At 40.8% G+C, this 26,971-nt stretch overlaps 1 protein-coding gene across 2 annotated transcripts in view; it reads left to right on the top strand.

Annotated features, from left to right (window-relative positions):
- Nucleotides 1–26,971, top strand: part of LOC133445812 (SH3 domain-binding protein 4) — a 73,265-nt gene that overhangs the window by 41,185 nt on the left and 5,109 nt on the right. The window contains exon 5 of one of the 2 annotated variants that reach the window (XR_009782788.1): nt 26,503–26,636. Coding sequence is in view for 1 of the 2 variants with exons in the window: in XM_061723274.1 (XP_061579258.1) it covers nt 26,503–26,691 (189 nt within the window). In the remaining variant the exon portion in view is untranslated. Of the gene's footprint in view, nt 1–26,502; nt 26,692–26,971 lie in introns of those variants that run through there. The other variant, XM_061723274.1, reaches the window with a different exon arrangement.

Below are 26,971 nucleotides of genomic sequence, written 5' to 3' on the forward strand. Positions count from 1 at the left end.
TGTCAGCAAAGATGCGTCCGCACGTAAGTTGCAGTTCACTTTCAGGCTACACAGTGCAAATATGTAGCCTATAAGCCCTGGCCTTTAAATGAAAATAAGGATTGAGATTTTAAAATTATTGATTTATAAGACACTTTATTATAATCAGTACTGGAGTTGAGGGGGGATGAGGGGGGGATGGCATCCCCCCCTGAAATAAAAACGGTCCAAATCATCCCCCCAGTAAAACTGCCGACATGCAGCTCGCTTTTTTTTATTTCTCTACCGACACAGAGACCACTTAAATAAAACCACACTGATTTTGAGTCAAACCCGTCTTTTTAAATTCAATTTTTATACAGAAAATAATTACAGTGCATGTATTACACCTTATTTCACAGCAGCTTTGCAATTGTATTATATTATTATCGGCTTTCAGCCGAGATCTGGTCGGGACCGCGCAGCGCCGCGGAGGAGGTGCATTCAGGGACCGGTCGGAATTCTAAATTTGACTGATTATCCTCCTGGTGCGTTCAGGGACAACTGGAATTTACTGTATTTGGCGAGAATTGCTTCATTTGCTTAAACATTATTTAAAGGTGACCTATTATGGCATTTAATGTATATTTTAAACAGGCATTGAATGTCTTAAAAAAAAGCTTTTGAATGTTTTTTCTACATAAATGAGAAATTCAGCCTCTGGGCCATGTCTTTATTTTTACCGTTTCTAACCTTCTCTATGAGGGATTCTGAGGGGAGGGGGGGCTATGTTAATGAGGCTCTGTGCTGATTGGCTGCCTGAATGACGTGTAGCAGGGGAGCTTTAAGCCTGAATCACAGTTGTGGGTCAATGATGTATAAGGCCTTTGAGTTATTTATCTCAAAATTAATAGATTTCCTTAACAAAATTTATATTTTGATAAGTATCAGTAATTAAATTAACTTTTCAAGAAAGACTCATATGTCCTTTCATTTTTGAAAACCATTTTGAAATACATTTTATCTATAATGGAAGTGTCACCCTCATAAAGCCATTTATGCATACTATACCAATGATTTATATTTGAACCAAAACTGATAGACATTAAATTTTGAATTTGTTACAAAATTGCCATTCGTTGGTTACCATGACGGGTGGTCGGCCCAAATGATGAGAAACAGCAGACAGTTAAGATTTGAGACAAATTTAAAGACAAATATTAAAGAATCAGCATAACTATGTCATTGTATGTTCCTATGTTTTTCATAATAGGTCTTCTTTAAAGAGGGATAACCTTCATTTATAGTTAGAAGGAGAACCATGAACATTTTCAATATGTTTTGCAAGACGTGGAACCACATTTATAAAGAAATCATTGAATTTATTAGCAATTTGTGTATGCTCTGTTATCTTATGCACCATCCTGAAATGTAGACTGGGCTGGAATAGATGATTTTTTTTCTTGTTGAGTGATTCTTTCAATATTATCCATAGATCATTTATTTATTTCTAATAAGGTGGTTGTATTTATTCCTATAATTTTTGTATGTAGCACAATTTAAAGGACTAGGACTTTGTAAATGCCTTTTATAAAGCTTGTTTTTCTTTAAAGCGTATTTCCTAAGTTCTATAGTAAACCATGGTTTGTTAAGGTTTGTTATCTTCCTTTATCGGTACACACCTGTATCATAGCACAACTTAAAGAAAAGTCTCCTGGCGCCATGGCCGAAACCCAACAGGAAGTCGGCCAGTTTGAATTAATCATGTAATTTTGGCGCAATTTATGCCATCCCTTCAGCCGCTTCTTCGCCCGAACCGTAACGTGCACCCAGGTGTGTTATACATCAAAATGTGCGTCTCCATCCTGCAATAACGTGCATAACTTTTCTCAGTCAAAAGCGTTACCGTGGCGATGATAGACGCCAAAAAGCGCGCCCCCACTTCATCTGATTGGTCCATACAGATAAAACTTCGTGCCTCAAGTCCCACAATACGCTTTGACGTACATGAACAAAAATCGGTACACACCTGTATCATGTCGCAACTTAAAGAAAAGCCAGGCCTGTCGATACATTTGATATTTCATGGTTTGCATTAATGGGCGTGGCCTAACGGCTCAACAGCGCCCACTAGAATACTTTTCTCTGCCATAACTTTTGAAAGGTTTGACATAGAGTCGTGGGTGGTGTCATGGGACTCGGTATTGAGTCCTTGACCATAATTGGTGAAAATTAGCCCCGCCCCTTCTTCTGATTGGTTGTCCCGATTTTCTGCTATAACTTTTGAATGGTTTGACATAGAGAGTCGTGGGTGGTGTCATCAGATTCTGTATGGAGTCCTTGACTTTCATTGGCCTGAATTAGCCCCGCCCCTTCTTCTGATTGGTTGTCCCGATTTTCTGCTATAACTTTTGAATGGTTTGACATAGAGAGTCGTGGGTGGTGTCATCACATTCTGTATGGAGTCCTTGACCTTCATTGGCCTGAATTAGCCCCGCCCCTTCTTCTGATTGGTTGTCCCTTTTTTCTGCTATAACTTTTCAATGGTTTGACATAGGAAGTCGTGGATGGTGTCATTTTTGATATGCTTATGGGGGGCGGTGGCCGTGAGTGCGAGGGCCCGTTCATCGCTGCTTGCAGCTTTAATTATTATTATTATTATTCTCGCCATAAATAAATTGCCTTTTTGGAGGCCTTAAAATGCTCAAAAACTCACCAAATTTTGCACACGCTTCCAGAGTCGCGTAAAATTACGTATTTTATGGGCGACAGGCATGGGTCAAAAAGGATTAGGCTCTATAGCGCCACCTATTTTATGTTTTTGACGAGCCCCACAATATGGTTTGACTTACAGCAATGACCTTTATGTGTCTATTATATCAGACAAAGCCCTACAAAAAAGTCTCTTGGACCCATGCTCTAAGTTACACAGGAAGTCCGGCATTTTGAACAGAAAATGTCATTTTTTATGAATTCTGATCATTTCTAGGCCTCGTACTTTAACGAACTCCTCCTAGAGATTTTATCGAATTGGCTCACAACTTGGTTTGTACAATCTAGACACATGGCCGACGCTAAATTGCGAAGCTTTTACGTTTTTAGCAGAGGGCTTGACCGTAGTGATCCGGCGAAGTTTGGGGTCATTTTTAAGGCTCGCCATGAAACACCAATTGGCTGTAATTCAGCAATACATGATTTGATGTGGTTGAAAACGTATGTGCATGATTGTAGGCTGAGCCTGAAGACATCTATGGTGGAATATTCAGGATCGGTTGTAGCGCCACCTGTTGGCACCAGGAATTGTCATGTCTTCTAGTATGCATCTGTGCTCAAAGGGAGATGAGCGGATGGATCTCAAAGTTGGTCAGATAAATAGGTAAGACATTGACGATGGCTGACAGAGAAAACTGTAAGTTTTTCTCAAAGGGCGTCGCTGTTAGAGGTTGTCAAATTTCGGTGTCTCGCCATGAACATAAAAGTTGTTTTAACTTTCAAATACTTGGTCCAAATTGACCCAAAATCAATACATTTAATCAGGCTTCCATTCTGATATCCATTCTATATTTGGGACAGTTTGTCACCGACTTTATTCAAAATATGAACTCATTTTGAAATAAATATTTACTTTGTCATGCAATGTCGAATTAACTTCTAACTTCGTAAAAATATTGTTGAAAATAATATGATTTGAGCATTGTATGTGCAAGAGGCGATTTATAATGAATGTTTTGAGTTGGATTAGAAGCATGAAGCTGTCTGCGGGCCGCGTGCGCGCAGACCGCGGGAACGCGCAGCCGCAGCTCCTGGAAGCTGCCGGGGGCGGGGCGGGGGAGGGGGGTTGTTGCAACTTGCATCAACATGTGGAATCACGCCGTCACGTCACGTAAGTTGTATTGTGGTTTTTTAATGCGTGTTGCAATTATTTTATTTTATTATATTATTATATTATTATTGAGCTTCCATCCGCGATCCCGATCAGGAGCGCGCGGCCACGCGCAGAGCCGAGAGCCAGTTTCTGCCCATTTCTGCAGCTTTGCCAAAAAATGCTACCTAAAGGTTTTCCACCTTTTGTAGAGCCACAACTTTACTGTGTTTTACTCCCTAAACCACTTCCTTTCACCCCCAAGTGGTCCTTGTCTCTTGCCAGGCCGTCATTGTAAATAAGAATGTTCTTAATGACCTGCCTGGTTAAATTAAGGCGAATGACTGAATGAATATCAAATAAAGCCATAGAATTGTTGTTTTTTTTCTCTTTATCGTATAATGTTCACAAAGTGTAATGCATTCATGTCATGGGTCGTGTATTTTGAAGGATCAAATAATCAACATCCCATTATCCATTTTACATCGTGCAAGAAATGATGCAAACTTTGAAAATCGACTGTGCGCATGCGCAGAACCCAAACGTAGCATTTTTTCGGCAGGGAGCAGAAATTGGCAGAACACCGGCTGGGACGGACCTGATGCTCTGATGCGACAGGTCTCTGCTCACACTGACTGTACGTTCATACACGGACGTAATATGGGGGGGGGGGGGACATGTATCCTGCACTTTTTCAAAAGGCAGTTTTGGTCCCCTGCAGTTTTTACCGTCCAAAAACAATGTTACGCTATATTAAATGGAGACAGGTCAGCACTAGGACCAAGCGGAAAACGGCCGCTCAAGCTGAAGCCTGTTGTTAACATGTTGGGCGTTTGGTCTCCCTGGGTCACGTCAGCTAGACGTTACACTCATTTCAAATAAAATTGATGATCACTACCAGAGCTGGTAGAGTAGCCAAAAATTGTACTCAAGTAAAAGTACTGTTACTTCAGAATAATATGACTCAAGTAGAAGTAAAAAGTAGTCATCCAAATAATTACTTGAGTAAAAGTAAAAAAAGTACTTGGTGAAAAAACTACTCAAGTACTGAGTAACTGTTGAGTAACGTCTGATTTATTTTTTTAACACACCCATTCAAACAGACAAAAGTACAAAATAATCATCTTCAGGCAAATTAAAATCAATAAAATAATAAAATAAATTAAAATTAATAAAAAAATGAAAAATAGCTTAAATTAAAATAAGCGTAAAGTAAATTCAAGAACTTTAATAAATAATAAAATAACAGAATAAAAAAATAAATTAAGCACCAGTAGCACAAAATTTCAAGCCTTTGTACTTTTCTTTTTCAACCAGGCAGAACTAGAACAAACATGAACTCATAGAAACTCTGTGTGTGTTTGAGTCTGTGTAAATGTGACAAAACATGCAAAAACAAACCTTTTTCCCAAAGAATCACTCAATAAAAAAAGTAATGTCATGAGATTGACGCGTACACGGATAAAAAGGATAAAAGAAAAGTAACAGCTCAACGTAGCCTAATGTAGCGGAGTAAGAGGAACAGTTTGTCCTTCACAAATCTACTCAAGTAAAAGTAAAAAGTACAATTATCCAAAACTACTCCTAAAAGTACAAAATTTCCCAAAACTTACTCAATTAAATGTAACGGAGTAAATGTAACTCGTTACTACCCACCTCTGATCACTACTTGCATTGAATTATGGATATTTTATTCAATTTCTCCTCTCCTGTGATATTCAATTTGACCCACCAACCACTGGCTGGTGCTGGGTGGTGGTCCAAACATTTTAAATGATTTCATTTCATTTTCACATATACCCGTCTGTGATAATCCATCAATTTATATGCCTCTGAGTTTAACTATAGTCAAAAAATCTTTATCTATCTCAAAAATGAGCTATGATTTTATGTAAATGAGGTCTATTGACCATTCATTCCAAAAATAAGTGTAAAATTGGTGGTAATGAGTTGGAGTGAAGTTGACTAACAAGGTGAAACACAGAATTGGGTGATAATTAAAGCTACATGCTTTACAACCAGTAAAACCACAAAGGGAACAGTAAACTTAAAAGTAACAATAGAAAACTAGAAGAACTACTAGAAAACACAGTGAACTGAAAGAGTTTGAGTTTTATTTTATTTATTTTTTTTACCTTGTCTGCACACATATTAATGATTGAAACAAGAGGAAAATTGGTTCAAAACGAGCCGGCAATGGCACAGTGTCTGCCCGGCTTTAAACAGAACCGCAGCCAGTACTCGAGTTGTAAAAAAAAATCAGGGGGGATGGTGGATTTGATCATATGGGGACAGATAATTTGTTCTGATTACAAATATTATAATATATTACAAATAATAGCAGTGACCAAAACACCTGCAGAAATACTGCAGGAATGACATAGCAGCAGTTAAATGCAGCCTTCTGTAAGCTTTAAATATCCACTGGGCTTACATCAAATACATCAAAACACAACAATAAAAAACACTTTTCTGAACTTATCAATATGAATCTGTCTTTCACAGGATAAGTAAAATGGATCACTGCAAAAACTCAAAATCTTAACAAAAATATTTGTCTTATTTCTAGTGAAAATGTCTCATTTTAGTAAAAAAAACCTCATTACACTTAAAACAAGACTCATAACTGGAAAAAAAAAACACCATTTTCATCTGTTTCACCTGTTTTCACTTAAAATAAGTAGAAAAATCTGCCAGTGGAACAAGATTTTTTTGCTTGTAATGAGAAGATAAATCTTGTTTAATTTTATTTTTTTTTTACATTTATCGTATTTTTAATATTCTCTTTTTGGGGGGGGCTGGAAGGAGGGGCGTTGGCCATGAGTGCGAGGGCCCGTTCATCGCTGCTTGCAGCTTTAATTCCAGTTGGTTTTTAACAAGGTGCCAAGATGCTAAGCCGGGTTCACTGTACACAAAGCAAACCAGCTCTCTCCGGTATTTAGCTGTGCATCTTCTGTCATGGCTATATGGATTTTCAGCACTGCCTCAGGCAGGTCAAGTGTCTTCCTCAAATGAACGCTCCCATCGTATCAACCTTAATGTTCACGGGCCCTGTGCGCAGTAAAACGTACTTATTTTCGTCTTTATGTTGTTTACTCGGCAGATCTTTGTTTGAAACGCTAAGACCCTTTTGGAGAGCGTTGATCCTGCTCTGCCTTCAAACGCATTGTGTCTGTCAGTATATAATCCTCCTGAGAGTCTGTCAGAAGTCACACTCACGCTACAGCTAAAGTAACAACCAGCAGAAACACTATAATTTACACAAGGTTGTAAACGCTAGTTAGAACCATTTATAGACAGAGAAACTGCAGCACGGAAAAGAACATAATAAAAGGTGGTGGATGAAAATATAGCCTGTTGGGATAGGCCTGTTTTTATGTTATTTCTGTCTGATTGCAGTGAAACTCTGGGGCACTGTGGAGACAATCACATCATTTCATCCCACTATTCTGAAATCCCTAAAAGCTTTTTGCTTTAAGCGACACAAATATGCTATTTCTGCTATGTGCATGTGGATTATATTTCATTTTGTCTCCTGGGAAGTGGGTTTTACTGCATGCGTGGCTGCAGAATAGAGAAGAGTGATTATAAAGACTGAAAGATCAAGTTGTGCTCTTGGTTTTTGGGTTTTCTTTTCCCCCCCAACATATGTGAGGACCATCTCGAACAATTTGCCTGTGTGTTTTCACACCGACAGAAATCTATTTGAAGAAGAAAGAGATCCTAATCAAAAGCACCGCGGGGCTTTCTTTGTGTTGTCTGAACCCATTCTGGTCTGCTTTAATTATTTGTGTTTTAAAAGAACATCGGTAATGTGTATGCACATAATATCAAACATAAGTTCCTCTCTCCTCTGTGTAGCGGCTCCTCAGGCTGATCACCGTTGCCTGATTGAGCAGTTGGACATATATGCACTTAGTTGGCAGTTTATTAGCTGCACTTAGCTTAAACTAATCTCCAACATTTGACAAAGCTATTAAAGAATAATCTGGTTTTCCAGAGCGCCTGGAGCCCCTTGATATTAATGAACTTGTGACCTTTTTAGCTCCAACACTGATAAGACAGTAATTGCTGAACTGTCAGACAGCGTCTTTTATCAAACCTCTGAGTATTGTGGTGTGTGACTGGGAGGCTTTAAAGGGAGTTTTCAGCAGCAGCAGAAATCCTGTCCCTTCAGCTGCAGCTCGGACCCGGCGTGACGTCTCACTGGGAACCTCAGAAGGCAAGGTTGACATTCAGTAATAGAACCTAGTGTGTCGTCTGTGTGAAAACGTTCCAAGACTCACTAAAAACAGACTGATACATTTGTATAAGTTAGATGTAAATGTACTTTATTTATATAGCCCTTTACAGCCAAAGTGCTTTACAGAATAAAACATACAGAAATACAACATACAATCATAAGACAGGGCAAAAAAATAAATAGAATAAAAGAAAAAGAGTAAAAAGTGTCACCACACTACTGGGTATTAAAAGCCTATTCTAAATAAATAGGTTTTAAGCCTTGATTTAAAAGGCCCAGGTCAGAGATGTGAGCAGAGAAATCTAGATTCCCTATATCGAGTTTTTGGTTGTCAACATGTCTTATATTGAAGCCACACGTGGGATTCAAGATTCAATACTTTTTTTGCTGTGTCAACCAAGGATGCAGCATTAATATACATAATTGATTAGGAAGATTTGTCAATGCAGAATTTATTGTGTCGACACATCTTTAAAAACCACATATGGGTCTTTAACACTCGGAGATGAGTCTTCATTTGGGAATGAATCTTCCCTCCTAAAGGGGAGTTTTTCCTTGCCACTGTTTGGCTTAAGGTTTTTCTCCCACTAGGGGAGTTTTTACCTGCCATTGTTTATGTAATAACTGCTCGGGGGTTCATGTTCTGGGTATGGGTCTCTGGAAAGCGTCTAGAGACAACTCTGTTTTATTAGACGCTATATAAATAAAATTGAATTGAATTGAATTTGTTATTGTAATGCACTAGTAGACCTTCAGCAGGGTACTATATCTGGTACGTCTGCTAAAGGTGTGCACAAAACCCACTAGGAGGAAGAACGTGAACAGCAGAGAGGGAAGCGGTGAGTGAGGAAGCAAAGAAGCTCTTGATAGTGGATGTCAGAAGGCCTTGTAATGATGGAGACTTGTGGCTCCTCAGCCATCTTCCTCCTGGCGTTTCCACGGTCCGTACACTTGTCGTAATCCACGATGAATCAACTAATCAAAATCAGATCAATACCAACTATCAGAAAATAATCATTAGTATCAGTTTTAATGACAACATAGTCAATGTCACACTTACTGTAATACATCACAAACGAAGATGTCAAACAAAGTCCGTACAAACAGATAAAATCCATGAAAGTATAATCCAATCTGTTAAGAATAGCAGGAATCCCAAACCATTCAAGATAATATATAAAAGAGTAGAATGATAACACTTTAGCAGCTGTGGTAAGATTAGTAGCAATATCATAAATAATAGATAGCTGGGATGATGCTGGACGAGGGTCGAGTGTTCAGGGATCTGGATGTTGTGTTCTTCCAACGTGGTTTTCCAGGCTTTTTTGAGAGAGAAGAAAGTTAAAAAGTGCAGGAAAGGTCCTTAAAATCTCAAGGCCATATTTCTTAAACTTGACTTAGGTTTCAGTGAGTGATGGAACCTGAACGCGGTGATTTTAGATGACTGACGCAGCACCTTGTTCAGATGTCTCGTCTCTACAGACTCTTGTTCATGAACCAGATGGTTGTAGTGAAAGTGAGGATGCTCTCAGCTGCATGATGGAGCTGCCAGGGCTGGACAACTACACTGCAACTATCTTAAAAGAATCATTTATTAAAATTGTGTTGTCCTTTCATTTTAATATGGACATTATAATAACTCCCAGAAATGTATAACTGTCCATTTTATGTGCAAACAACTCTTTCTTCCAAATATTCAGAACCATCTAGCTTTTTTGGAGCAGTGTGTGCTGTGACAGCAACCATGTCATGTTCAAATCGCCACAAAGACGGAAAGGATACAATTCCTGAAGTACCTTTGTGCTTTCCAGATGCTTGACAAGCTGCAGCTGAATAGTCACTCTGTGCGGAACGTTGTCGTGTCTTGGTTCAGGTCATTTCACCTGTGTGAACGAAGCTCTCACCAGAGACGAGTCACATGTGAGCCCTGCTGGGTTGTTGGGAGGTTTTTGTTGATGTTGTTGTGCAGCGGAAGATGGCGAGCATCCAGGTTGTGTCTGCTGGATATCGGGCCGGCAGATGTTTCCTGCCTCATTGTTCACAAGCTAAACAGAAGCTCCAGTCGTGGACCTGCAGGCGCCTGCTGTCCGAACAACCTCATTGTCCTTCCCATAATCCTCCTTGACCCGAACCCGTCAGCTTCTTCAGCTCAGACAGCCATCGCATTCTCTGCAGCAGGTGACTGCAAGAAACCTCTGTCAATTCAGTTTTATTTATATATTGTCTATTACAATTAGGGGTGTAACGATACACTAATCTCACGATACGGTACGATACACGATATTGAGGTCACGATAACGATACGATACGATATTATAGCAGTATTTTTTAACAACCTTGAGTGAGGAACATATGACTGGAAAAAATTGTCTTTTATTTGAAAGACACAAAATACAAAACAATACTGTACGTTTGCCCTATTGTTACAGTTTGTAATGCTTTATAACTGTTTAAGTTTTAAAGAGAAAGCCAGGCCAACCATTTTCCACAAACTGAACTAAAAGTAAATGTCAGGTTTGCGTTATGCATCTTCAGTTTCATACAAGTACAAATATTTAGACACAAACTGAATAGTTTCTCTCATATATGACTTGACTTTTTTCTTTTCCAGAAATTTAACAACTAAAATTAAATAAATAAATAAATAAAAGTAAATAAATACATACAATTTGACATGGTAAAAAAGATTGATTCATGCTCACCTTATAAGGTGAGCATGAATCAATCTGAATCAAGGTGTAAGAGGAGATTTATTTTTGTTAAGAAGTTTATTTATGTAATTCAGGGTTCATTATTTTATATATATATTCTTTATATTCTGATGTAAATCAGGGACTATAATGACACTAGTCAGTTTATCTGTAGTTGTTAATATGTTTTAGATTGGGCGGAGTGATACAGCACTAGGTGCTGTGTTGATGTTCTAAAATCCTACACTGTTGAGGGACATTAAAGTACACTGGAACTCAGCAGAAGTTGTCCCCGTGTTTATCCTACTCACGACCTGAAAAAGGTTTAATTTAATAAGGTAAGGCTTAACTCTACACCAGACTTAAAAGTTCAGAGCTCAAAACCCCCCAAGAGTCCCGTGATTGGGACCACAAAACGGTACCAGTTTCTTCTGAGCGGAGGAAGATTTTGGTCCGTGGGTCGAGGCGTGGTCAGATGCGCGTTACTAGTCAGCACAATAGATTAATATTAATAACCCATGATTGCGATACACTTTGCCACCTCCACGACACGTATCGTGACGTTTTTGTATCGCGAAATTTCGTAGCACGATATATTGTTACACCCCTAATTACAATACAAGTTGTCTCTATGTGCTTTCCAAAGACCCTGATTGGAGGTGAATTAAAACATTTGAATAATAAAACCTTGTTTCTCAAGTTAGGACTTCCTATAGTGTGTGTTTATTTAGTGGTTTTAATTGTAATGGTTGTTCAGGGATCATGTTCTGGGTCTCTGGAAAGCGCCTAGTGACTGTATTGTAATAAACACTGTATAAATAAAATTGAATAATATTGAATTGGTATGAAAAAAGCTCTGCTCAAAAAATTAAACGTGGATATCAACCGAACCGTTCCTTAAATCCACTGAACAGCTCTTTAAACCAAAAGGCTGCAGGTGTGTATTGACAAAATACGCACATTAAAGAAGATGTTTCTGTTGCCATGCTTCCCACCTCCACTCTCATGATGGATTATCTCTCCTCACACATGTTCTAATTGGAACCCGACTGTTGAAAGGCTGAACACATCCTGACAAATAGGGACACTGGCGACTGGTGATTCTGTCAATGAAATGAAGTGTATTTGATGAAGTGACCGTGACAGTTAGTTCCTAGGAAGCCACCACGTGCAGGGATTCTGTTCCGTGCTGCTTTAATGAGTAAAAACAAGATTTGTTCTGAAGTGTGGCTGTACCCGATGTGAAGGAATAACACAGTTTCCACAGGAGTTAATTTCAGCTGCGAGCCGTCATGTCATTAGTCATTTGGAGGCAAGTCTCTACAGGTTCTGCTTCTGGCTTTGAACTTCCTTCAGATTGGTTTGTCTTTGAGAAATTAAACATGTCAACTAGAATGCATCCTGCTGTAAGACAGATCTCTTCATGGTTCTCCCTCTACATGGTGCTCAGGCATGTCAGGTTTTGCCTAAAATGATGTAAACCTGTAAGCTGGCTGCTAACTCAAACACCCTCGTCTTCCCTGCTGCTGTAGTTTACAGACAGGCCGCTTTTTAATGAGTAACTAAAGACACTTTATTAAAGCATGTCAACAGACCTGCAAATGCTTGTAGTAACAAATCTTTGACAGAGCTCTTTTATCTTTGTTTCTATTGAGACATTTTCTTCTGAAGTGAAGTCATATATGAGGAATGGAAGTGATGAATCAAAAATATGGCCATTGCCTAATGCTCTGTCTTTATGTGGGAATTTTCCTCATCTGTTTGCTGCTTCTTTATGGCGTTTGTTAGTAAACTGCTTGGCTACAGAACTGAACAACAAAAGATTGCTGAAGATCACAAAGAAAGGTTTTCTTGATCATGAGCAGATGTGGTTCAAGGGATTTCTCTTAGGCCTGGTGGAGAGAGATAGGGCTGCTGATTGTGTGTGTGTGATTACAATGGTCAACATTGAAATCTTGATTATTTAAAACCATTGTCCTCTGTTTTTCAAAGAGCGTCAAAAGTCATCTAAAGCCACGTTTACACATAGCCGGGTATTTACAAAAACGGATATTTCCCCATCTACGTTTACATGAACCCGGATAAATACGCTGTTACTGGTGCTACGAGCATCCAAACCTGCAGGGGGCAGTGTAACGAAAAGCGTAAAGTCATGCTAGCCAATCAGAATCCTGGAAAAAAAACGTCAACAAATGACACGTGTGAAGCCTGAATAATATGGTTCCGCGTTAAATCGACGGCGTAGCCTACGTACGGTGAGCGTGGCCGCGTACCCTACGCCGTAGGCTCTGCGTTGGTGTAACGCGGAACCATAAATCAGCCTGGACTGCCAGTTACTTCCAAGACAGAACGAGAGTCTTTGGTTTGGAGAGACAGAGAAGTGGAGTTACTTTTAAGTGTGACTTTAGAATATAAAGCAGGTAAAATACAAGAAAATATTGACGGTGGCCAAACAAATTGTAAATACAGGTCGCACAAATGATGCTGGTGACGTTTCTGTTGCATAATGTGACGATCTGAAGCCTAAATCTCTGTTTCCCTCTGTTTACAAGCAGACGTGAAAACAGAGTTTTTGAAAATCTCCACTTTGGCCGGAGTTTTCAGAAATGATCGTTTTTGGTGACTTTGAGCTTCGTTTTCGTGTAAACGAACGGCCAAAACGCATGAAAACACCACGGTTTTTGCTACGTGTAAACGGGGCCTTAGTTTACATAAAAATCCAGAAATTTCCATGGTAAATTAAAATTTTGGAATAAAATTTTAGACTGAAGATGATTCAAGCTCATCAAAAGTATCAGTGTGACTTCCCAGCAAATGCTGGAACTGCTCAAAAAAGTCTTGAAACATTTCTGCTCAGAAATATGAGCAGTAGCTGATGTGACGAGGACAGAATCCCCCATCATCGGCCAAGTGGAGTCTATTCGTGAAGTGTGCGTGTCAGTCTGAGAGTGCAAGACAAAATATATGTCAAAATAATTGCTTTTTGTCGATTACATTGCTTTTGTGATTGATGGGAGCCAAAATTGAAATTGCAATTAAAAATGGATTAATTGCACAGCCGGAGACAGAGCGAATGGCTGCTGTGACAGATGAATCCGTCTGCTGCTCTGCTGCCACGGTCATTACCAGAGCAGCCCCAACAGAGTCCTGCACGGCACACTGGTGGACACGGATCCTCACACGTCACACTATTTGATCATGTTTTGATTCTTTGCGTGAAAATTGGATTCAAATTGATCATTAGTTTGGTTAAAAGGAAGTCTCATTTCACCCTCTGATTTCTGTGTGAAACGCAGAATTGAGCTTGACAGCAGAATGAAGTGTTAATATACATTTTCTTTCATTAAAAACAAAAAAAAAGTTCCCTTATTCAAATGCAAATACTGATAATAAAACCGAAGCAGTTGTAAAGTTGAATCATAGATTGTTCTGTTTAAAAAAAAAAAAAAAGATGACCTAATTCTTGACACGTTTAATGTTTGATTTGAATAAATCTGAAGTGTTTTAGGTTTTTAGAGATGAAACAGGCAATCATGCTGAGCTTGGTTCTGCTTCATACTGATGAAAGTAGTGACCCTGCGAGCTGATTTTAGTTGGAACGAGCGCAGAAAGCAGATGCCAACTTTCAGAAAAGAAGAAACCGGATTCTGAATTGTATAAAATAAAAATAAAAACTCACATGTGAATAACTTTTTCATTAAACAGCTCATCTGATTTGAACAAAACGTCCTGCATCAGGACTCAATCTCCGCTGGCGTTTTTGTTGGAAGCATCAACAACATTCCTGTCCGCCAGCTCCAAATGGGTCGACGTAAACGGTTTCCAGACTGGGTAGTTGGGTTTAGTTGGGAGTGGTGCTGCTGTCAGAAGTTGAGAAAAGTTCAACTTCTCAAGGCTCCACACAAACATCAGCACATCTAGAAATGCAGTCCTATGTCTGGGTTTGGACTTTGTCCAAGCACCTGGCGTTCTTCTGCAGCTCAGACCCCAAACTGGACTGGACAAATGGCCGTCCCCTCTGAGTCCGGCTCTGCCGGAGGTTTTTATCCCTGTAAACCAGGACTCGTCTCCACTGTCGCCTCACACCTGCTCAGGTGGGGGCGTCACACCCAAGTGAAGATACAATCTGCTGTGTTCTTTGGTGAGAGTGTTGTTAGGATTTAGTATTCCAATATACAGGACTGTCTCAGAAAATTAGAATATTATGATTTTCTGTAATGCAATTACAAAAACAAAAATGTCATACATTCTGGATTCATTACAAATCAACTGAAATATTGCAAGCCTTTTATTATTTTAATATTGCTGATCATGGCTTACAGCTTAAGAAAACTCAAATATCCTATCTCAAAAAATTAGAATATTCTGGGAATCTTAATCTTAAACTGTAAACCATAATCAGCAATATTAAAATAATAAAAGGCTTGCAATATTTCAGTTGATTTGTAATGAAACCAGAATGTATGACATTTTTGTTTTTTTAATTGCATTACAGAAAATAAAGAACTTTATCACAATATTCTAATTTTCTGAGACAGTCCTGTAGGCTGAAGTTTGAAGTCAGTTGGAATGAATTGGAGTATGCGTGAATTATAATGAATGCTCTAAATTTGAATGCAATTTGGATTTAATTGCATAATGTTTTGAGTGTTTCCTTGGTGAATTGAACTGGAGTGAACCGTATGTAGTGCCCGGTGGTCTGTCTGTATGTGTGGCCCTGCGGTAGACTGGAGACCTGTCCAGGGTTAACCCCTGCCTCTCTCCTGAAATGAGCTGGGATAGGCTCCAGCAGACCCCCGTGACCCTGCAAAGGATAAAACTGGTATAGAACATGGATGGAAGGATGAACTGTACAGGAAAGGCGTGTCAATTGTTACTCCAAAAACTTCAACTCCCACTTCACATCAACATATTTTTCTATCAGAGTTTTGTTTTTTGCCGATTTTTTTAATGACTTTCCAAATGTATTAATCTCCACTTTTTCAGTTATGAAACACAATGCCCACAAAAACGAGAGTCTTTCGTTTGGAGTGACAGAGAAGTGGAGTTACTTTTAAGTGTGACTTTGGAATATAAAGCAGGTAAAATACAAGAAAATATTGACGGTGGCCAAACAAATTGTAAATACAGGTCGCACAAATGATGCTGGTGACGTTTCTGTTGCATAATGTGACGTTCTGAAGCCTAAATCTCTGTTTCCCTCCGTTTACAAGCAAACGTGAAAACAGAGTTTTTGAAAATCTCCACTTTGGCCGGAGTTTTCAGAAATGATAGTTTTTGGTGACTTTGAGCTTCGTTTTCGTGTAAACGAACGGCCAAAACGCATGAAAACGCCACCGTCTTTGCTACGTGTAAACGGGGCCTTAGTTTACATAAAAATCCAGAAATTTCCATGGTAAATTAAAATTTTGGAATAAAATTTTAGACTGAAGATGGTTCAAGCTCATCAAAAGTATCAGTGTGACTTCCCACCAAATGCTGGAACTGCTCAAAAAAAGTCTTGAAACATTTCTGCTCAGAAATATGAGCATTAGCTGATGTGACGAGGACAGAATCCCCCATCATCGGCCAAGTGGAGTCTATTCCTGAAGTGTGCGTGTCAGTCTGAGAGTGCAAGACAAAATATATGTCAAAATAATTGCTTTTTGTCGATTACATTGCTTTTGTGATTGATGGGAGCCAAAATTGAAATTGCAATTAAAAATGGATTAATTGCACAGCCGGAGACAGAGCGAATGGCTGCTGTGAAAGATGAATCCGTCTGCTGCTCTGCTGCCACGGTCATTACCAGAGCAGCCCCAACAGAGTCCTGCACGGCACACTGGTGGACGCGGATCCTCACACGTCACACTATTTGATCATGTTTTGATTCTTCGCGTGAAAATTGGATTCAAATTGATCATTAGTTTGGTTAAAAGGAAGTCTCATTTCACCCTCTGATTTCTGTGTGAAACGCAGAATTGAGCTTGACAGCAGAATGAAGTGTTAATATACATTTTCTTTCATTAAAAACAAAAAAAAAGTTCCCTTATTTGAATGCAAATACTGATAATAAAACCGAAGCAGTTGTAAAGTTGAATCATAGATTGTTCTGTTAAAAAAAAAAAAAAAGATGACCTAATTCTTGACACGTTTACTGTTTGATTTGAATAAATCTGAAGTGTTTTAGGTTTTTAGAGATGAAACAGGCAATTCATGCTGAGTTTGATTCTGCTTCATACTGATGAAAGTAGTGACCCTGCGAGCTGATTTTAGTTGGAACGAGCGCAGAAAGCAGATGCCAACTTTCAGAAAAGAAGAAACCGGATTCTGAATTGTAGAAAATAAAAATAAAAACTCTCATGTGAATAACTTGTTCATTAAACAGCTCATCTGATTTGAACAAAACGTCCTGCATCAGGACTCAATCTCCGCTGGCGTTTTTGTTGGAAGCATCAACAACATTCCTGTCCGCCAGCTCCAAATGGGTCGACGTAAACGGTTTCCAGACTGGGTAGTTGGGTTTAGTTGGGAGTGGTGATGCTGTCAGAAGTTGAGAAAAGTTCAACTTCTCAAGGCTCCACACAAACATCAGCACATCTAGAAATGCAGTCCTATGTCTGGGTTTGGACTTTGTCCAAGCACCTGGCGTTCTTCTGCAGCTCAGACCCCAAACTCCACTGGACAAATGGCCGTCCCCTCTGAGTCCGGCTCTGCCGGAGGTTTTTATGCCTGTAAACCAGGACTCGTCTCCACTGTCGCCTCACACCTGCTCAGGTGGGGGCGTCACACCCAAGTGAAGATACAATCTGCTGTGTTCTTTGGTGAGAGTGTTGTTAGGATTTAGTATTCCAATATACAGGACTGTCTCAGAAAATTAGAATATTGTGATTTTCTGTAATGCAATTACAAAAACAAAAATGTCATACATTCTGGATTCATTACAAATCAACTGAAATATTGCAAGCCTTTTATTATTTTAATAATGCTGATCATGGCTTACAGCTTAAGAAAACTCAAATATCCTATCTAAAAAAATTAGAATATTCTGGGAATCTTAATCTTAAACTGTAAACCATAATCAGCAATATTAAAATAATAAAAGGCTTGCAATATTTCAGTTGATTTGTAATGAATCCAGAATGTATGACATTTTTGTTTTTTTAATTGCATTACAGAAAATAAAGAACTTTATCAGAATATTCTAATTTTCTGAGACAGTCCTGTAGGCTGAAGTTTGAAGTCAGTTGGAATGAATTGGAGTATGCGTGAATTATAATGAATGCTCTAAATTTGAATGCAATTTGGATTTAATTGCATAATGTTTTGAGTGTTTCCTTGGTGAATTGAACTGGAGTGAACCGTACGTAGTGCCCGGTGGTCTGTCTGTATGTGTGGCCCTGCGGTAGACTGGAGACCTGTCCAGGGTTAACCCCTGCCTCTCTCCTGAAATGAGCTGGGATAGGCTCCAGCAGACCCCCGTGACCCTGCAAAGGATAAAACGGGTATAGAACATGGATGGAAGGATGAACTGTACAGGAAAGGCGTGTCAATTGTTACTCCAAAAACTTCAACTCCCACTTCACATCAACATATTTTTCTATCAGAGTTTTGTTTTTTGCCGATTTTTTTAATGACTTTCCAAATGTATTAATCTCCACTTTTTCAGTTATGAAGCACAATGCCCACAAAAAGCGTCTGACGTAAACTTCACCGTATTGTCCTCTTTCATGTTGTCCCGCTTGTTGCACTTGTCTGCTCGACTCGGTTGTAGTGACAGCCAGTGAAAGCACCGAGGGGAGCCTCTGTTGTTTGCCTACGCTGAAAGGAGATTTTCATTTCAAAGCTCTCCCTCAGCTCTGCAGCAGAGGCTCTGACTCTTGTGAATTATTTGCAGTGAGATGAGTGTTTCAGATAGAGCTGGGGAATAATAATAACATCCTATTTCTGGAGGGGGGACTCTGAAAACTGGAGAGGCCCATTATCTGCGATTAGCTCCGAACATTTTTGTACAGATGGAGTTTTTTGCTTCTGCTCCATGATCCTTCGCTCCCTGTCTCCGTCCTTCGGTGGTTGGGTGTGGTGATCTGCCACTTTTGGAATAATTACAACAAATTGCTGACTCGCGGGAGATCGGGGCTGGTCTGAGAGTCATTCCAGACTCGGTTTATAAAAGAAGAGCAGAGTTCACGTGCAGGGCTAGGAGCAGGAGACGCATTCCTTCATCTCGTCGTGGTTCTAGTTTTGAGGTCGCCGCTCACAAAACAGACAAACCCAGAAGGAACGTTTAGTGCCGAGGAGGAGGATGAAATTGCAAAGCCACAGAGCGGCGGAGATGGAGTGGAGGGGCTGCAAATGGGAGAGGTGGAGGGAGTCAGATGGAAAATGAAGATGGGATAGAGACGTAATAAAAAGCAGATTGAAGCAGAGGAGACTGAATGTCAGTTTTGTTGCTGAGAGTAAAAAGCGGAAACAAGATGGCAGAAAAAACAAGTCATTTATCAAAAGCCTCAGTGCGGGTCACAGCAAGGGCTCCGCCTCATTATTCTCTTCCAACATGAATGTAGAGAACTGTTTGTATGTTTTGCTGGGCTGCAACAGATATGATTGAGCTGCCAGGGTTGTCCATTTCCAAACCGTTATCTCAGAAAATGAGTCTGCAGGAATTTTCTCCTCGTTTAGACAGGATGATTTGTGCAGCGGGAGGAGCTGCTCGGCTTCAGAGCACTGCTGAAACAACTCTGTGGCATTTAACCAACACTCTCACACACACTCAGTGGGTCTCCTAATATGTAAACCAGCTGACATTTCGGAAAAACACTGCGTGGCATTTAATTCCAGGAGCGCTCCGCTCGGGTCTTTCTTGCTGCAGAACCAAAAAGAAGTTTGGAATCAGACTCCGACTCTCACTGAGGACGACGTTCAGCGATAAATACTTTACAAGACATCAAAAATTTACAGCAGCCAGAATGTTTCTAACCACCACAATGAACCCGGAAAGGAACAAAGACGAGCTTCACACGCTGTGTTCCTGACACTTCTGAGCGGATGTCGAGACTTCGGTCCGAAATGTTCCTTTCAATGAACCGTACGTTAACGGCTCAGCAATTAACTCAAATCTCATTAGACGGGATCACAGTCAATACGGCTGTTTCTTATCTGGTGGGGAGTTGCTGCTTCACTTTTTATTCCTCTGATTTAGAGGAAAAGTGTGTTATTAAGTTGGAAAAAAGGAGTTAATTTCATTTCAGTGCTGGTATTTAGCAGTGCTCAGATTACGTTTTAGATAAAAAAAACAACATTTTTGTGAAAAGCAAGTCTTCACAGTGCTTGATATCTCAGCTCTAATTCTTAGGTGGAGTCGTGACAGCGGTGTTACTCAGAATTACCCCTGTAAGTGCAGCTCATCCACACGTAGCTGGATTATTTATGCAAAGTGGAGATGTTTTTGAAGATGAAGTATGTTGGAACCTCGTCTTTAATGTTGCTCTTGAAACCCCCGTGGGTGCCAGTCTTCAGCGTCCCCGGTTTATCCCACACTCTCTTCATGATGTTCAGTTCAACAACACAGCATCTGCTGCACATCTTATTTCCTCCCAGCTGAAGACGCTTCAGTACGTAGCTGTCATTTTCAGCTGGTTCACATGCTGCTGATCAATCGATTTGGGACAATATTCTTCCCCGATGCTTTTTTTTAAATGGACAAGCATCTGTAAACAACGGCTACACCAAGATTTCAGGGCTTATTTGTTCTCCACCCCGGAGCCTGAGCAGGGGATGCATGTCTCTCCTCCTGTGCATCTAATAACCGGCTCTGCCATGACCTCGCTCCCCCAGCCGAGCATCAACGCTGAGAGGGGATTTACTACGCCTAGGTCAAGTGATAAAATAGACTTCCTAATGACGCCAAGCTGCTCTTGTTTACATGCTTTGGCTTGTAAATGTAGCTTTTGTAGAAATATTGTGAAAAATGAGACCCAACAATTATAGAATTTTAATCATGATCAGTTTTGGCTCCCAGTGACCAGAGAAATAATGTCATCCAGAAAATTAATTATCCTGCCACACAAACTGCCATGGCATCTCTGAATGACATGCACACGCCAGGCTTGTCCTTGGATGAGTTATTTCCATGCAACATCATGGCCGCACTGATGGCTCTGACCAGAAATATTGAAGTGATTATCGGAGCGGCTCTGCCAGGATTTGCTCTGTTGCCCTCACTCGTGTTTTTTCAGCAGGAAATTTGATCTAGTACAAAGTTTAAATGTACAGTGGACATTTCAGTCAGTGGTTAATTGTTTTATACAAAAGTGATTTCACAATTGACCAAAATAATGGTGGTGGTGAATGTTTTCCCCGGAGCTGCCGTACTCAGAGATTTATGTTGGCGAGGCAGCACTACCTGGTGCAGGGATGGACTGCAGCAGTACACCCAACACTCAGTCAGGGAGTTTACTGAGTACTAGAGGATAAAAGTCAGTCATGTATTGATTATGATTATCATGATCACTCAATTATGATCACAACTATCTATTAGCTCTGCTTAGCATGGGCATTGTCCCTCAAAGTGTACTGTGCTACACAGACGGAAGATGAATTATAGGATTGAAGTACCCAGATACAGACGCTCCTTCACAGTAATGTCCAATTCAATTCAATTCAATTAAATTTTATTTATATAGCGTCTAATACAACAAAAGTTGTCTCTAGACGCTTTCCAGAGATCCATACCCAGAACATGACCCCCGAGCAAATATTACATAAACAATGGCAGGTAAAAACTCCCCTAGTGGGAGAAAAACCTTAAGCCAAACAGTGGCAAGAAAAACTCCCCTTTAGGAGGGAAGAAACCTTGAGCAGGACCAGGCTCATAAGGGGGGACCCTCCTGCCGAGGGCCAGACTGGTGGGTCAGGGACGGCAACAGCACAGCAGGCAGGTGGAAGCAGCAACGGGATGAACAGGGGTGGGGACCGCAGGCCAGCATGCAGCTCCCGAAGCTCCGGCCCAATCAGCAAGTCCCAGGTTGGGGTGCAGGGTCGGGGAAAGGTTGAAAAGGGACAGGGCCAGGGAGAGGAGTCTTGAGGGACGAACCTTCTCCCCCGCCCAAAAGGGGCCGTTACCCTGCCCCCCTCACTCCCACACTGCAGGATCCGGTGTTTTGCATTCAGAGATGCTCTTCGCCACCGGCAGGATTCCATCATCTATTATTAACAAGCGCTGTGGTCGTTTACTGTTACTACTCTGCCTGCTCGTTGTCTCAAATCAACATGGAGAGGTGTTGGAGTCCAGAATAAGCTCCTACTACAGCCATGTTTCATTGAAACACATTATACCGCTTCCCAGTTCTCCTGCTGTGTCTTTGTCAAAGCCCACGGTTTGTCCATTTTATTTAACAGTGAGCTATAACGATCAAGGGAAACTAAACGTTTACCTCCTTGCTCTCTCATTTTTCTCCTGCGCACATCTGTGACGTCTTCTCTTTAAACTCTTCTCTTATTCTGGGTTTCACTCGGCCTCAATGGGCCAAATCAGCTGATCCACATGGAAGCAGCATTTATAATGTCATCGAAATAGATGTTAAAAAGTGTCAGAAGTACGAGAGTAAGCGTGTCATGTCTAGTTGTGTTTTCCTTGTAGACAGAAGGCTAAAAAATGCTTCAGCTTGTTCCGTTTCTGTCGTTTCTCCTCTATTGATTATCTGCTTCCAAACAAAGGTGAATTAGTTTGCTGCGTCTGCTTTTGCTCCGTGTTCAAAATTCATTAGAAGAATAAGTCACCCTGCTCAGTGCCAATTCTTTCAAAAGCCTGGTATGCATTCAGTATTTTAAAGTAAATAAAATGAAATAAAACAATAAATATAACGCACATGAACAAACAGAGCACAACCAAAATGATATACAAGAACAAGATGTCTAAGCTGAATGAATTGTTGCTCATTAGTAGACATAGAGCAGGGCAGAGATGTAAAGGCAGCTGCAGTTGGAGCTGTTATTATATCATTATAACAAGAACTAAAGCTGCATCTCTGGAGGACGTTATGCTGATATTTGATTAGAATCATAATATTTGCTTGACTGCATCAGTTTGACTCTATTATTGTTTTCCAGTTGTATTTCTGTCCGACTTCTTGTGTTGAGGCAGGAAGTCATGTCTTTAATTTTGGCAGGGACTTCCTGTCAACTTATCCAGCAAGGAAACAGTTCTCACAAAGGGTTTCTTCCGCTCAACATCCAGCAGCATTCAAAAGTAAACAGATCCTGCGTGACGCCCCCGTGGCCCGCCCCTCGGTCCCAATCACCATCCACCCGTGCATCCACGGCTCTCCGCTTCCATCGTTCACTTTGAAGCGATGTTCTGCTCAGCTTTCAGATATCTCATCCTCTGGTCTCGTCTGGAGCAGGAGGTCTGGCATTCCTCACCCCTTCCCCCAATCCTCGGCCCTCCCCTCGCATCCTGACGTTCCACACATTCCTGCACAGCCGCCTGTGGCCCACAGCGGAGCAGGACCGTCACCTTTGCTTTGTTGAGTCTTTGTTGCACGTCTGCAACTCCATCTTTGTCAGTTCTGGTTTGTGTCGCTGACAATCACAACATTTATAGAAAGAAGGTGCATTTTTGGGAAGTTTCGATCGTGAGAAGGAGGGAACAGTTTGAGGGTTTGTGTGGTCTTTGACGGTCTAGATTTATATTAAACTGTGTGTTTGTGAGGGAGACTGGGAGCCTGACATTAAGAAGCCGAGCTTCAGTCTTCGCCTCCAGGAATCCGGCCTGGTCTCCTGTAAACAGTAGCGTTTGCTACTTAATGACTCTCGCTTACTTTTTTGTTTGTTGCTGTATGTAAGCTCTACAAATACAAATTATTCGTAGCTTTTTTCCCCCGTCCCCATGGGACTCGGGGGACCTGTTGTAATTTTAAGAATTACACCCGGATTTCCATGTTTCCTTCACAAGGGATGAACAAATATTTAATTCAATTCAATTCAATTTTATTTGTATAGCGTCTAATACAGCAGATGTCGTCACTAGTAGGGATGTTAATAATTAATCGATTTTCGATTAATTGCCGTTATGAAATTACCCGATTAAAATTAACGATTACAATTAATCTATTTATTTATTTATTTATTTTTTTCGTTTAATTTCACCAGCTGGTATTACGCCCGGACCACATTTAATGCGACACACGCTGCCGCCGCGGCGCGCACAGAAGAAAGAGACGGCGGATATGTTTGGTTTTAGTAATATCATGCTCAGGCAAATACAGTTTTAACTAAAAGAAAATGTGCTCAGATACAGCAGGTCTCATAATTTAATTTTGAACACTGCAGAAACTCTAACTTAAAACGTAACTAGAACTTAAAATTTGCTTGACACAAATGACACTATTATGGCTGCTACTACTACTAATAGCCTTGAAGTGCACTTTATATTATATTCCTTGTGGTACAAAAATGTCTTTTTGTTACTTTTGTATCAAATAAATATTTGATTAAGGAATACATTAAAATGTCCTTTGTATTTTATATAAGCAAAAAAAATTATGTTTGTATCTCAGATGGGGGAAAAACGCCGCTTATCAACTAATCGATGATCGATCGATAAGGTTATCAACTATCAATTAATGAAATAATCGATAATTTGCATCCCTAGTCACTAGACGCTTTCCAGAGACCCAGAACATGATTTACTGACATTAACGATGTTAAACCCCCGATCCTACACTCTGGAGTTGCACTTCACTTGCAACATTCAAAATTTTAATGTGTGAAAACCTGAAAATGATAACATGATAGTTAAGAAGAATTATCACTTGAACGTGACCTGCGTGCTTACGTTGCCGTGGTAACAGTAAATGGAAACAGCGATTGTAGCCAGAGTGTTTGTTGCGGTGAAGGCTCACGGATGGCAGACTCCTGTTGGAATCGACCCTGATTAAGGACAGAAAAATGTTTCTTACCGCGTGCTGCTGCGCATGTCAACCATCTCATCACTGCTCCTCTCATGGCTCTGGACTTCTGTGTTTTCATGTGTCTCCATCTGTGGCTAAATGTTGATGAATTTCTTGAATTTCCCCTCTAAATATCATCAATCATTATATCCACCGCAGCCACCATCATCCCGCCGGGAAGGAGGCAGAAAAAGCAGCCAGACAAAACAAACAGAAAAGGCTTCTGCCCTCAAAATCTCTGTATTACTGTGATTAGTATTTGCACAGGCTTGAAATTGTCCCTTAAGCTCTGTGTTTGCTGAAATATTGTAGGTAATTTACGGTTGAATTTTTACTTTACATATTACAGAGTTGGAGAATTCCCACTGGAATAGGATCACAGATGTTCCCCGCAATTAGTGCAAATTACCGCAGGTCCCCAGGTAATACTAGTCACGTGCCGGCAGAGGCGGAGGAATGCAGTTAGCTTTAACAAGCACACGTACAGATGAGTGCGTGCACCTGTAAATGTGTCGCATGAATAAAAGCATCTGTATCTGTGCAAGATCACGGATATTTGCTCGTGCCACGTTTGTTTTCTGCAAATCCCCAGTGATGCGCTGCAGGTTCTCTTGGCTGAAGGAGCTGCCCGAGTTTCCACGTTTTTTTCTTTTCCCACAGTCTGCAGTCATCTGGGCAGAGCCGACAGACACGGAGAGGTTACAGGGGCAGATGGGAGGAGCCGGGCTCCTGTCCCAGCCGCACAAACCCAAACAAACACCAGCCACTTTGACTTCACTTTTTCCTATCGCTGTTTGACCCACTCTCGCAGTGGAGGACTGAGATGCTGCTCGGATATCTTAATGTCTGCCAAGAGGAAGTAGAAAGAACTTAATCATGAGTTGACATTTGACAACTAGGACATTTTTAGATTGGAGGGACACGTCTGATCCTAAATCTGCTGTTTCTCCCCAGCTATGATTCATTATTAAGTTTCCTCCTACGTGTTTTTAAGCAACACAATTCTGCTGTTGAGGAAATGCAAGCATTTAATTATATTTCCACCAGAAAGCATTTAAAAATGCAAACAGATGAGATTCAGGGTTGAGGAAACAGGAAGTGGAGAATAAACTTAAAGGGGACCTATTATGGCATCTAATACCTATTTTAAACAGTCCTTGAATGTCTTAAAAACAAGCTTTTGATTGTTTTTGCTACATAAATCGGAAATTCAGCCTCTGAGCCATGTCTTTATCTTCCCATTCTCTAACCTCATTATCTATGTGGGATTCTGAGTGGGCGGGGCTATGATAATGAGGCACTGTGCTGATTGGCTGCCTGACGCAATGACGCGAATGATGCCATACACCGCTACGAAAAAATGGTGGAAGCTCCGGCCGGTGGAGTTAGTTGTGGGCGTGGTTTTACGCATCGCTCCTGTCGTGACGTCACGACGGGAGCAGAATCTGAACGGCTCGTAGATCCACATCACACTGGACGGCTCATCCGGGCGGCTGTACAGACACTGCAGAATTTGGTTGCTTTCCTCCTTCTCTGAGTTGGCAGGCTGAGGGGAGACCACTTTATATATGTTAAAGCAAGAAAAAACATGTTTTTCATAATAGGTCCCTTTTAATGTAAATGCTCCAGCTCCATCTTCATCCTCTTGTGAACAATTTCCTGCCATCCTCCCTCAGATGTGACCTCATCTGCTGATCCAAGCAAGAGCTCATACTGGACTTTGTTTGAGTCCAGGATCCAGATTGTATTTTTGTATCCATCTCCATCACTGGCTGTGCCTCTAAAACATCGTGTGTTTGTGTTTATGTGCATCTGCAGGCTCTCCTGAAGCTGGACTGCCAGGGTCTGGTGGCCAGACTGGTCATGGACTTCGTCCTCTTGACCACGGCCGTGGAAGTGGCCGGGCGCTGGAGGGAGCTGGCCGAGAGGCTCGCCAAGGTGTCGCGCCAGCAGATGGACGCTTACGAGGCGCCGCACCGCGACAAGAACGGGGTGGTGGACAGCGAGGTAGGGACTGCAGGTCGCTGTGGAAAACCCACTGAGCCCTTTGCTGATGCACTTTAGAAGAAAAGGGAGGGTACGGGTTCAAACTGTGGGCTCTTTCGTCTGGGCCAATCCACAGCCGGCCCTGGAGGCACAGGAACACCAATCTGAACCTAAAAGAAAACAACCAAAGAAAAACAGCCTGGGCCGACAAATCACTTTCTAACTTACCGTAACAGTCCCATGGAGAGAATGGAAAAAATAAAGAAGAAAAAAAAACATTTTCATGTTTACTTTTAGTCTG

This window comes from Cololabis saira, chromosome 6 (genome assembly GCF_033807715.1).
Source record: "Cololabis saira isolate AMF1-May2022 chromosome 6, fColSai1.1, whole genome shotgun sequence".
Taxonomy (NCBI): Eukaryota; Metazoa; Chordata; class Actinopteri; order Beloniformes; family Belonidae; genus Cololabis; species Cololabis saira.